General features: G+C 38.1%; 1 protein-coding gene across 1 annotated transcript in view; it reads left to right on the forward strand.

Moving 5' to 3' along the window:
- SLC25A13 (solute carrier family 25 member 13) overlaps positions 1-14,168 on the forward strand; it is a 138,912-nt gene that overhangs the window by 48,785 nt on the left and 75,959 nt on the right. The window contains exons 2-3 of the mRNA XM_054991674.1: positions 548-601; positions 7,767-7,909. Coding sequence (XP_054847649.1) covers positions 548-601; positions 7,767-7,909 — 197 coding nt within the window. The remainder of the gene's footprint in view (positions 1-547; positions 602-7,766; positions 7,910-14,168) is intronic.

Consider the following 14,168-nt stretch of genomic DNA (forward strand, 5'->3'; position numbering starts at 1 on the left):
GTAATATGTGCTGGGGAAAGACATTTCTCTGGGTCTGATCTTGGAGAGCTGCTGCCTCTCAAAGTGTATAATTTAGATTAGATGGACCTATTGTCTTGAGTGTAAGGCAGCTTCATGTGCTCAATGTATTCCTTCAGTGGAAAATGGGAACTTCCCTCCACAGCTGATGTATCCACAAGTTACACTGCAGCATAACCCCCAAATGTAAATATCTAAATGAATCCTCACATCATGATGTATATGCTATGGTGTGAGCTGATCTCTTGAGGATGGGAAAAGTCACACGTCACCCAGTCGTATGCTTATTGACTCAGAAGTGTGGGCTATTGAAATGGAGACAAACGCTGGAAATCCTAAGCAGAGTTACATTGAATAATCGAGTGTAAAATGTTAATTGTTTATTTTTCACATAAACTGCTGTCTGGTTTGTCTAAGGTGAACACTTAAAATTCCTCAATCATTCTTTTGTTTGAATTACTCTTTCAGATGACATTTTGACATCTTTTGTATAGACTATGGATATTGATATAATTGTATTTACTTGTAGGTGGCTCTAACCAAGAGAGCTGATCCAGCTGAACTGAAAACAATATTTTTGAAGGTATGTTAAAAGTAAATATTTTATCCTTTTTAAAGCCTGATTTTTTCATATCTTTAGCTGTTACTGCATTATTCATCTCTTGATAGTCTTCTAACCATTAATCATTCACTGTATTATTACCATGTTAGATTTAAATACCACTATCAAAAATTGAACAATGCACTCCAAGAAGTCAAATACATTCTTGAGTGATTATTGTATAGACTTACGGAAATATAACTATCTTGAAATTAAAATGTATTCCCCCCCCCCTGAACAGTAATTTAAACATTTCTTACACAGAAGAGGGAAAAAAGGATTCCCTTAAAACATCTAGTTATTGGAAGTAGAATCTATAGCCATTTTAATTAGCTATTTCTTAAATTGCATGATTCATGAATGAAGGTAATATATATTCTTATTTGTGGATGTGGGGAAACAGTATTAGTGTTGCCTCTGTTAATACTACAGTAGAAGCAATAAAGTTATAACTGTAGCCAAATGCTAACAATTGATTAGTAATGCTAACAATTGATTATTAATCAGGAGCAGGTTTTGGAATTGCATGCTCTCTCTCCCAAGCTCTGGATTTGTATACCCACAGGATCCTTTATCTATAGACAGATGCTCTATTTCACTATTGTTTTCTGAACTGAGGTTCTATTGGTTTCCGCACTGCAGCTTAAAAGCTGTCTTAACCATTGTTAGTGTGACCAAACCATTGTTCAAGGAAGTAGTGAAAATTTGAGAGCGATTTGGGGCAAGGGAATAGCATTCTACTAGGCCATTCTTGGTCTCTAAAGTTGTGTTTGAGAGGCTTGTTGTCTTTGGCCACAATGCTGGTTTTCCCATTGCTTTTGAGTAAGCCGTCTTTTCCTGATGCTTTTGTCCCCAAGTATATGCTCTTGCTAGAAGTGTTGGTAAAGCAAAGCAGGTTTATGAAGATGAATTCCATCTGAGGTTTATGTTACTCTACTTCCTCTTTTGGAATGGTGTGTAAAAACTGATGCAACAAAACCCAAAGAAAACTATGGAATTTAATGAATTTACTCATTCGTAGTTTGGGTCAAGGAGTGTCAGAAGCTGGTATTCCGCTTCAACACATTTATGTAGAATGTTGTATGTATGTATGTATGTATGTCATTTAAACAAACTTCAGTGGTAAATTGGAGCTTGCTCAAGCTGAGAAGTTGCATAAGCATATTTTATAGAATATTGGGCCCCTCAGAATGTACTGCTTACGTACAATGAAGCAACATCTCCAAGAGCTCAGTTAAGAGAGAAATTGTCAGTGGGCAGCTCACATGGAACAAGAGATCAAAGTTAGAGACAGTTGTAGATCTGTTTCAGTAAAGGGTCATCCGCTGATCCCTGTACACGTGCATAGCTAGTGTCTAGGAACTGGCAGATACAAAGCTCTCTCCAAATCTCTCTCACTCCACAATTTATGCTGATTTATGACCTTAGCGTCTCTTAATGATGTTGGATAAACTTCCACCTTTGTCAGATGCATCTGGCAGGGAGAGCTGTGGTTATCGAAGGCCCATACTGCATTGGAATTGGATGGTCTAGCTGTTTGGCTTCTACAAACTAACAGGGCAAACTCCTTTGAAGCCAACTGATACACACACCAAAAGGAGATGTTTACATATACTAGCAAAGGAATGTTTTGATTGCTCCCTCCCCCTCCCCCCCTAATTGCCTCTTCCCTCTCTTGCTCTTCTGTGTTTGTCCAGTCTCTGTATCAGGCATCTGACGAAGAGAACTTGATTCTCGAAAGCTTATGCTACAATAAAATAAAATTGGTTAGTCTTAAAGGTGCTACTGGACTCTTTTTGATTTTGCTACTACAGACTAACACGGCTAACTCCTCTGGATCTACAAACTTCCACCTGTGAGGCTAAGAAGATCAAGCTCTGTTGTTTTCTTCCATTTAGCTGAGAAACTTCCTGGGAAATTCTTGCTACTCAGACCAGTTGGGAAGAAGAGTAAGATAGAGGTGGAAATCTGATTGGCACATATTTTTGAGCAAAGAGTTTTGAAATAAACTCTTTTATTTATGATTTTCTACAACGTTTGCAAATTTGTGTAAGAAATACTTAAAACAGCAATAATAGTTTTTTTTTAACATCCTCCCAACAAGTTCATTTGGGACAGTTGTAGCAGATATTAGCTGAAATAAGAAATGAAATTTCTGGGGGGGAAAGAAGAAAGGCAAATTACAACAACTAATGTAGCATATTATCACATCATTTCCCATTTAATTTAAACACGTTGCAATCAATGTGAAATCCCTTGGTTATGCATTATTTGCTCTAGAGATACTTTACCCAATACTTAAAAAAAATTCCAGTATTGTATTCGTACAGACTTAAATGGGTTTCAACTAGTTAATGCTTGAGTATTTAAAATATATGATTATCCAGTGTGAATTTTGAAGGAACTTACCAAAAAGCCATTAGGCATTATTGTGTAATATAAAATTCTCTGTGGGTATAATTACCAAAGTGGGTAAAAAATACATGACTGCATAGAACTACCTTTTTGAAAGTCTTTATTCCCAAACTAATAGAATTGATGTTTTTTTTTGCCTTTTGTCATGATAATTTCCCTGAGTAACTCTACTTCTTGCAACTCTCCTACCATAACCTAAGAGATTAGACTTCAGTCAAAATGAGCAAGCTGACATTTTCAAGGTCATTTTCTATATGTAGTGTGGGGGGGTACGTGATTAGATTTCAAATACACAAGAATAGATCACAGTGGGTAGAAACGGGGGGACACTGAAACCTTGTGCTGCTTTCTTTTATTGAATGTCTTAGCAGGGGGCTATCCTGGAAAAAAATGAAACAGAGAAGTGTTGAATGGCTGACTTGTTTGATTTGTTTCTCAATAACTGTTGTGTTAAAAAGTTTTCCAGCCTAACTTAGATTCTCTTGAAAACGATTACATTGAAATCGATTGGCCGGTTTGGCTATCAAGTGTGTAGCTGGAAATTCTGCTCGTTGTATAATTGGGCCTGTCATAACACTCCTGCTGTTGCTTATATGTTCTGTGTGAAATTGGCTTTAATTTTCTATTTGTGTTTTCTTTAATTCTCTGTATTTTGTTGTCATGATTTTGTTAGCTGTTGGAGGGCTATTGGGTATGAGGGAGGGGATATAAATATGAAAAATAGATTAAAATGCTAAGTATCCTTTTAAAACAGCAACATTAAATTGCAACCAAATCATCATTAAAATTCTAAATGATCTAAATATTATTTTTCAGGTTAGGTTTTTACTTTAATAAAAAACTTTTCTGAATGCAATTACTTTACCTATATATGGTTTAAATCTGTAGGCAGTTGTTGGTGGTGGTGGGGGGGGCCCACATGCATTTTAACTCACACAGAGAAACCACTCCATCTGTGCTGCTGACAGAAGATATCTATTTATTTTAAATATTTATATCGCACCATTCCACAATGCCCAAGGCAGCTTACAAAATATAAAATATACTGTTAAAAACATAGTTGAAACACATAAATCAAGTTAAAACTGCATTTCCTGCACCTAATATGACCACAAGCTGACAATCAAACATGTTCATTAATTACTTTTACCAAAGATGTGTTCAAATAATTCCACCTTGCACCTTTTCTGTGCCCTATATAAGACTACTTAACATGTTCTATGGTTCTATGAAATGTGTACTGGTGGCAGACTTCACCCCATGACAGATACTGCCACATAATGCAAAATACAAGTAGTCCCTTAACTTATTTGTCGTGGACAATATTCTGTAGAGAATCATAGCAAATGTTTATCAAGTCATCTCCAAACAGAAATATGTTAAAATATTTAGTAATTTTACTTTCCTGTTCAGCACACATTGCTTGCTGTGATATATCTCTTTCCCTTAAAGTCAGTGTGTGGAGATGTATATTTTTTGGAAGGCATTCACGGTGACACTTTAATGTTGAAAATGCAGTGGAAAATTAAAAAATTGTGTGATTGTATTCTCCGCCCTACACACACTTTTTGTCTGTTTATGGAAAGTGAACTGTAGGTAGGAGGCTGTACTTTGGGAGCACCATCTACTAATATGTAGGTGATAGTGCCTTAAAGAAAGCTCGTCACTATTCAGTGTGCTCTCCCCCTCCCCCGGTGAAGCTAGGATGGAATTTTACCCCAGTGGCAAAAATCAGTAGAATTCTGCAGTTGTCTCATACCCCGGATGGTGTGTTCACACAAAAAACCTACACTTTACTGTTACTTTGGGGGTTGTTTAGTAATGTGAAAGTAGCTGTGTCTTAAAAAGAGTTTTAGTGCCACTTCTTTCTGTATTCTGCCAAAAAATGTAAATGAAGGTGAACATTTCCTCAGATAATTTCCGTTAATGTCCTTTCCCTCAGACATTCAAGAAATTTAAGAATTTTTTGTATGCATTTTCCAAGGACATATTTAACTTTTCTTCATCAGTTTCTTACTAACTCAAAATATATAGAGAATTATGGTTTTAAAAGTGTATAGTGTGATAAGGAGCCTGCTTGGATAAAAACAGTGACTGAGGTCTAGAAAATGACCATGATACGTTTTACTTTCCCACTTCTTCGAAAAGCATATCACAGAATGCTCTGAAGTCTTCCCCCCAGTTTCAAAAGAAGCTTTCCACATGACTGGAAAATGTATGGGAATAACTGTTAGAGAAACACAAGTCCAGTGATCTCTTGAGTGGGTCGAACTAGTCACATGATGCTGTGAATCCACATCAATGTGTTTTAGCATGGCTCAGCTTTATTCCAAGATAGCTTATCTCAAGACTAGCAGTAGAGTTTAAGTCAAATTTGCATAACTAAAAACTACAAAAGAACCAATAATCCAGTTTTGTGTACGCATGGGCAAGATTGCATAAGAGTTGACACTTTCTCCACTGGCTGTCATTAGCAGAATTGTTATATGTATTTGAACAATCTAGTAAACTAACTATTCATGATTTTCTTTAAAAAATTAAGATACTGAAGGTCTTTAAGTTAACCACCCAGGAGTCTATTTTTAATCGAGTTAGTAGATGTTAGCATATTGCCTGATCTTAAAGCACTTACATTCTGGGACAGCATGTTTTAGGAAAGGGGTTACTAAATGTTGAATCAGTGGGCCCACTTCCCTATAATATGAAGGTCCATAATGCAAACTGCAAAGCCAAACCCTACCTGTTCCCATAGTAATGCTGGTTTTCAAAATGCTGAAGATGTTTGTGACCTCTCTCTTCCATCTCCCAATATTTTTCTCCCTTCTCTCTATCACAGTTCATAGACGTAGCCTGCTGTTAAGGGGAAAAGTAGAAATGCGTAATGAAATGTGTGCATCCCCTCCTCTCCTTCCTTCATAATATTACACAGTTTCTTGGGTTATAACCAGTTAGACATATTGAGGGCATTTTTATTACTGCTCTTCATATTGCTTTCTTCCCTTTCTGAAGTAATTTTAGTCTTCAAATAAAATTTGTTTTACTTCTTTCACTTCTGTTTCTTTTCTACTTCCACTCCCAAGAGGTAGATATTTGGGAGTAAAAAAAGAAGAGAGAATTTGAAAAATGTTGTCAGAGTCATGAAATGCTAATGTTTTGCACATGTCTGCTAAGTATGAATGGGCACAGCCCTCCATTTATTAAATTCATACATGGGAAAGTTCCTCTTCCATATTTCACAAGCTGTTCCACTGGCATTGATTGCCAGTAGGAGATTGTATGAGGATCAAGGACTACAAGATACAGACAGTCTTTCAAATCAAAGTTTGAAGAATCAGAAAGGAAATGTCAACTCGTGTACTTTGTTGGTTTCCTAATTAGCAATAACCTTGGTTGGCTGTACTGGCAAATCAATACCCTATACTTGCATTCAACTTCTAAGCCAAAATTGAAAAAAAACTATTGTTTTAACTAGCTTCTGAACTAGTACGAGAAAGCATCAAAAATTGTTTGCTAATTTGGCAATCACAGCACAGTATGAAGAACCTAAGGATATGGATAGAGAAGCCATGATAAGGAGCAAATGTATGAGTCATAGTTCACTTTGATCCTTCAGACTTTGGTTTGCCTGAAGAACCGTATTAATTTTAGGTCTTCTGTATTTTTAAGTGTATATATTCACGTGGCTATGTGTTTCATGGATTGCTTAGACCATTGTTGGGTATTAAACTCCTTCCAGGTGTTACTGTCACTGGTGGAACATTTTCATCATGTCAGACTGTCATGACTGTGTTTATTTACAACCTTTGCCAAATAAAATACATTAAAGAAAACTGCTCAAATATTCTCTATTACAGGGTCACAGTCCTAAAAGAATTATGTCACATCAATAAAAAGAAAAATAAGAAATGCTGATCCTTATCTCTTATTTGTTCCCTAATTTATTGGGCTTATAGACAAGAGCAAGAGTCAGTAGCACCTATAAGACTAACAAAATTTGTGGTAGACTATGAGATTTCATGAGTCACAGCTCAATTGCAAACAGCCCCACTTAAATACAGTACAGGCAGCAATTTTTTTAAATTTCCTGGTCGTCTAAAATCCATTGTGGTAAATCTCAAGGTATTTGCCAGTTCTTGATTATTTCACAGGATCAATGCATTAAAAATATACAGGATATTCATCACCTAGAGTTGCTGTTTTTTATAGCGTATGTAGCCAAACTAAATTGTACCATGAAGAACAAATGCCTGATCTTGAGAGCACATCAGTGTAGAACTGCATTGTATATATCAAGTATGCCATGTATGCACATAATGTCCTAATTATAAACGAGCTTCATTGGGGGGAAAAAGGCTAGAGTAGACTGCAATTCCCTATTAATTTGTTCAAGTTCTTTATCCTCTTTATCTTCCTGTTGTGAGGTACCTGAGTTACGCACCTTCTACATGGGACAGTGACCCAGTATGTGTACTGCTGTTTAGCACTCTTTGATGCACTCTTTAATAGAACAGGACTAGAATGAAAAAATGACAAAGCTACATTTACCATTGCCGTAGTGTTGCTCTTTGTAAGCAACACTATGCTGGCTGTACATTAACTTCTACCCCTGTGGCAATGGATAGGCACCTGGTCGGCTGCATATAATTTTTAGTTTCTACAGATAATCAAGTGAACATTCAATTACAGAATTGTTTGAAATACAAATATTCTCCTCTCTCTTTTTTTAAAACAGTATGCAAGCGTTGAAAAAAATGGTGAATTTTACATGTCTCCTAATGACTTTGTCACACGTTACCTGAAGATAATAGGGGATGGAGTACCCAATCCCAGCACAGTCCAGCTGCTCGGAGGTGTCGTGGATCAGACTAAAGATGGGTATGTTCTTCAGCATTTATTTGAGTTACTTCTTTGCTAGTAGCTTTAGGAAACAGACAACATGGAAAGGTAGGATTTAATACACATACAGAAAAAGAATACACTGAATGTGTCTTGCTCTTCATTCACAATGTACTAGCATCACATTTTGCCATCAGTGGAAAGTGGCCCATCTCAGAATATCACAAAGGAAATAATTCATAGAGCGGTCCATAGAACACTTTCTGAAAGACACTGTGCCAAATATGTGTATACAGGGCCAGCGCCACCATTGAGGTGGTAAGGTGGGCGCCACAGGTGCTGGGGCGCTAGAGGGGGTGCTGGGGGTGGAGACGCGCGGCATGGAGCTGGCATGGCTGCTACAGCCAGCCAGCCTCGCGCTGACGCCACCGCCACACGCCCCCGGCCGGGCGCAGCAGCCACGGGCCAGGCATGGCAGGCGGCTGGGGCGACATGCGGAGTGCAGGCAGCCTCCGTGCGCCGCCCCAGCCACCTGCTGGCCAATGGGCCTGGCTTTTACGCCCACGCACATGGGGATTGATGCGGGTGCCAGAAACCCTGGCACCGGTGGTGTGTGTATACCCTTCAGCAGAATGTTTATACATTTTAAATTGACTTTTAACCAATGCTGATAACAAGAATGTCCAATGGAAAATGGAGAAAATGAATATAAGATGAAATGGTTTGCTAGCACAAGGGATATTGGAAAAGGCTCACTCTTATCATGACTTGTCAGGATATTAAATCCTAATGGAACATTTGTAATAAGAAGGACTATAAATAAATTAAAATAAAATGTATGACCCTGTGCAGTATAACTTTTGCTGGTTGAATAAACTGCTGTGTAAATAACATATCATCAGTCAGAAACATGTATGATAAAATGAACACCAGCATGAATGGTAGCCGTCAAGCCTCTATGGCTTATGCTGAACAACTGAGCGACTAGGGTTTTGGATCCACTTCTATATAGGAAATCTTTCTATTCCTTTATGCCTTTTTTCCTCCTTCACGCCACTCTCCAGTGTATTTGAGACCACTTTCCTTTGAGTAGCCATGTTGGTCTGCAAGAAGAGCAAGGATCAAGTCTAGTAATACCATGAAGACCAACAAGATTTTCCAGAGTATACGCTTTCAAGAGTCAAGCTCTCTTCATCAGTACAAGAATGATGAAGGCAACTTGACTCTCGAAAGCTAATACCCTGGAAAATCTTGTTGGTCTTTAAGATGCCTCTGGACTCAAAGCTTGCTTTTCAAACCACTTATAATTATTTTTCAGAATGCCTATTATTTATATCTCATCACCACCACCTCAACAGAAAAATCCCATTGTATTTTAACCCTAGACCAGAACTTTCACCATTGCTGTGAATTTTACCTCTTCTACTGAAAACAGAAATTATGCCCTACCAGTTTGTTCTTGCATGTGGATGGAGCATGTTGTCCAGCTGTTGTTTTAGAGACACCAGTCAGATAGCAGTATGCATTCTTAAGTTTTTCATTTACCTTTTGTATGTCTCTCTGAAGCCAATAAATATATTTGAAAAACTGATCTACAGTCTTTATCTTGCCATTATGTGGGGATCTGAATGTTTCTACATTGTCAGATTCCTTATGAGGCTTTGCAGAGGGGTGTTTTGAGACCTGTTGTAGAGCTTCAGGAGGGCCGTTTGGGTCATCTTCTGGAGTGCCTGTTACCCTCCCACAGATGAACTCTAAAGAAATGTTTTCCTCCCTGCAAATTACACTCTTACTGCTACAGGTGGCTGTTTCTAACAATCCATACCTGATTTTGCTACAATTAAATCCTGTCCAATAAAATATGCAATTTCTGCCACTCATAGCTGGGATTCTAGTAAGTAACTCAAAATGCTATATGACTTTTATTTTTAGAAACTGTAAACAATTCAAAATAATGCTTTGAAATGGCAGTTTTTCCCATTATTATTGATATATAAATTTATCCCCAATCTATTATTCCCCCCTCCCCCCAAAACCCGTGGTTGTTTATCTAAATTGGAGCATGAAATAATAGGCACAGCTTAACCTGAGCTCCATTATGCTATTATGGTTAAATTGCTGATTTTAGTAAACCATTGTGGCTTTTGCATTTATTATGCTATGAGGAGGATAATGATTAGTATTGCTAAACATGCAGAAGAATGGAAGGGAACTGAGAATTTTCAGGTGCAAGTGCTTTGGGTTATTTATCACACACTGAAAGTTAATAGCGGTTAGGCAATTAAAAGGTACCTTTGGTTTTTGCAGAATTGCCCTAATTTGGTGCAGAAAGGTCGGGGGAGGAATAAAAAAAAAAGGGGGCAGCTCTTATGATGATACAAAGACAATGAATTCTGGGCAGTTGCATATGGCTGAATTCTGTGTAATCGGGCACAAATGCATTTGCCTGCCTATTGGCTCAGTTAACATCAAGACCTATGTTTACCGATTTTATGTATAAGAAAACTGGCACTGGGAGCCCCTCTGTTGGGATTGTCTTAGGAAAATGGTTTAAATATTCAATTGTTGATTAGTTGGGAGATGTAAGAATTTTTCAAGTATTAAAGTTAAGGGGTTTCACACCTGCTCTTTACTAGAGAGAGTCACTTTGTAGGAATATCCACTCTATGGGGTAGATCCTAAGTACAGCCTTTTACATGAGATTCGTGCAATAGAACTTTACCTTTTCAACTACACTAAAGTGTTCAGCCTCACTGGATAGGTTTTTGATGGTTCATGTCCCCTGAGTAGCCCCAAACTTTATTTTTTCTTGATGGGTTATTAGAATATCCTCCCATGTCTCCTTCAATCTCATCCAGCAAAGTGGCAGTTTCCTTGACACTTCTAAGCTTTTTTCCCTCAGGAACCATCTTAATTGTAAGGGAACTTGTCGGTAGAACTGTTCTAGTCCTATCAATTGTTTAAATTCCTGGAAAGTTGTCACTTTGCTTCCCTCAACCCATCTATTCAGGGCTGGGTATAAGCGACATCCTAATTGTGAATAGGTTTCTCCTGGCTTTCTCTTATCTCTCTGAAAGTCTTTCTGCAGTGTTCTGCCATCAGACCAAAATGAATTCTGACCTTCTCTTTAAATAACTGGTAGTCTGAGGTTTCTTCATCCCTCATTTCTGCATAAATTTCACAAAGACCTCCATGTATTTATGGGCACAAATAAAGCAGTCTAGCTTCAGGAATCTGCAGATCTTTACATGTTCTCTCAAAACTAAATAGAAAAGTCTTCATGTCATCTCCTGTTTGATAAGGGGGACATTTCTTTTGTTCTACTGAGGAGATTTCTTCACTCCTATGTGTAACTGGTATTTCTGCTCTTAACTGTATTTCTCTCATCTTCAAAGCATACATTTCTTTTTTATGTTCTCTATTAGGTTCTGTCTCCTGCTGTGCCCTCTAAGCTAATTCTTTTTCTTCCTGATTCTTGGCTAACAGTATTTGTTCTTTCTCTGCTTCACCTCTGGCTATTTCTTTATTTGCTTCAGTTTTGGCTTTTTCTTTTTCTGACTATTTTTGCCATTTCAACTTTCATTCTCATTATTTCCAATTCCTGACTAGGATTCCCCTCAACAACCACTTCACACTCTACTCTAAGGCAGATTTTTCCGCCAAAATCCAAGTTTGCCTGCTTTGGCTGAGCAGCCCCAAGTAACGTGTCTCTGTTTGTGGTTTTAAAGTTTGTTTTGTCTCACCCTGATAAGCAGTTATCATTTTGGCTTTTTAGCCCAGCCCAGAGACTTGATGGGGGGAAACCAGGGGCCCTCTTCCTCTGTGTTGGAAATGGCACTGGAGATTGTATAATGTTCAAAATACACAACAACTTTATTGAACAGGCAGGGATGGAATAAGGGCAGTCAGGGAAGAAAGTGCTGAGGTAAATTTTGTTGGTAGAACAGAATACTCTTTAGGTCACTGGCAAAATAATTTCCTTTAAGCTTAGTTTCTATATTCTTAATCCTTGACAGTGAGAAGTTTTGTTTAATATTTGGGTTACAGCAACAATATTTCTTCACAGAGTTCCCTTTTACAACTCAGGTTTCCTGATGTTAGTTTAAAACTGTTTCCCCTTTACAACAGACCCAGGGTCCTCCTCAGGAATTAATCTTCTTCACCTACAAAGAATTAACCCTTCTTCACTTGGCTTGAATGGGAATCTCTACTTACTACCTAATCACTCTTTGCCAAAAACACCCCCCCCCCCGGTTCTCTAATGACTGTGTAAATGTGCTGGCTTTTATACTTGGAATTCTTAACTAGAGTTCTTCCTCAAGACATTGATATTACAGTTAGGACAAAATATTTATTTTTCCTCACTCCAGAGGGAAACCTATATGACCTTCCCTGTCAGACTCTCTCACACACACTCTCAAAATCCTGTCAGCAACCAACTGTCATCCTGAAGGCTGATTCTGACTGGCAAGTCAGACAGGGAAGCTGTCCCTGTTAATCAAGCTACTCCCTGTCAATCAAGCTCTCATTACAGGCAATTGTTAACTTCTTCCCTTCCAGCTGTCTGAGTGCTGCACTTGGGAAACCTTCTTTAAAGTGTATTACATCACAAGCTCCCTTAAAGCTTTTGGAAAATTACACAGAATTCTTAAATTGGGAATAGTGTGAGTTCCCTAGGATTTAAACTCGCCTACCCTAACCCTGAATTTGTAGTGTAGACAAATCCTTTTTGGCCCTTGGGCAGTCTTCCATGAGCTCACTATTTATTATACATGCTACATAAAATTCGGAGAGTTCTTAAATAGGTCCTGTGTCAAAAGTACTAGCACTGGCTTTTTACAAGCTACATTACAAGTGTTTGTTGGACAGCCTGGACTCCCACCCGTTTGTAGAGCAGGTATGAAAGTGCAGACAATGTGGGCATTGCAAATTATATGAGGAAAGGAGCATTTCTGACATACAGATGCTCCATTGCATTTGGTGGTTGTTTGCAGCTGTTCCCCAGGCTTCTGAGTTCTGTTCTAAAGCACTGAACCAGAAGTGGAAAAGTTACTCCATAAATGTACTGTTAGCACACAATGGGCCCAATCTAGCCATACTTTTATTTTATTGATTTCAATGGTACCATGTGGAGCAAATGCTTTTTGAAATCTGTGGGATTTAACAGTGATTAAATTTGGCTCAATGTCCCTGTTTTTGTATGATTGCTTTCTTCCTTTGATTAAAAAAAATAAATGGAAGGGCTGGCAAGGCAGTTAGCCAATTTACTCACAGTATACAGCTCTGATCACAAAGAATAAACCAAGTTCGGAGCCAGGGTGGACTCACCCCAAGTTATGGTACGCCACTTACTGGTGTTAGGGGTGGTTTGTTTGAAAATAAACATTTTCTTAAAAGATTTAAAATAAATATATTTTTAAATAATGAAATTGGCAGGAAAACTTGGTGAGCTCCTTAAGACATTCATTGATCAAGGGAATTTACATAAGCTGGCGATCGATCCGCTGTATGGCCAGGGCAGCATGGGATGGGTGTACCGTTGGCGCAGGTAACATTCAACTGAACCTTAGCTGCTGTATAACAAGGATGAGGGGATGTTGGTGGAGCTCAGCCCTTCTTGGCACATTTCCTGCGCAGGAAATAAGGTGCCCCTCCCCTAAAAGATGAAATTAATTAATTTCTTTGCTTCAGTCTTCACATCTTCTATATGCACTTTGTTTTCTTTATTACTAAGTTATTTCTTTATCTCTATTTTGAATACATTTTAAATCTCCTAAATGTTTCTTTCCCTTGTTGTAACAATTATTTTGTGTAAGCTTCATCGTGTCACTGCTACCTACTCAGTCTTTTGTAAGAAAAGGTCTTGGTTCTCTAGCCTGCCTTTTCTGCTTTTCTATATGTGACGGCGGTGAATAACCTATTGATAACTGTTCAGATATTCAGTTTACTTTAAAGAAAATCATATTCAGGGAAAGGAAGAGGACGATAGAGCAGAAGGGCTATTATACACATTCTCAGCATTTGATATCTTGTGAGTATTAGATATTCCACAAAGCTGTGCAAGATCTCTAAGAAGGAAAAACTGTGGGGATCTTTTTAGTAAGCTGATCATTACCACATTTGATTGTTTTCAAAGGCTTCATTCTTCGAACTGTAGACATGTTAGACTTCTTAGCTTAAATCTGCTCTCTTCCTGAGCATCTAAGCAAATTCTCAGAAGCGTCACTTGAATGTGAGGAAATCCTTTCTTCAAAGTGTGTAGCTTTCAGTTGTTTCTGATGTTGTTTGCCAAATCCCT

The sequence above is a fragment of the Eublepharis macularius genome, chromosome 11, assembly GCF_028583425.1.
Source record: "Eublepharis macularius isolate TG4126 chromosome 11, MPM_Emac_v1.0, whole genome shotgun sequence".
NCBI lineage: Eukaryota > Metazoa > Chordata > Lepidosauria > Squamata > Eublepharidae > Eublepharis > Eublepharis macularius.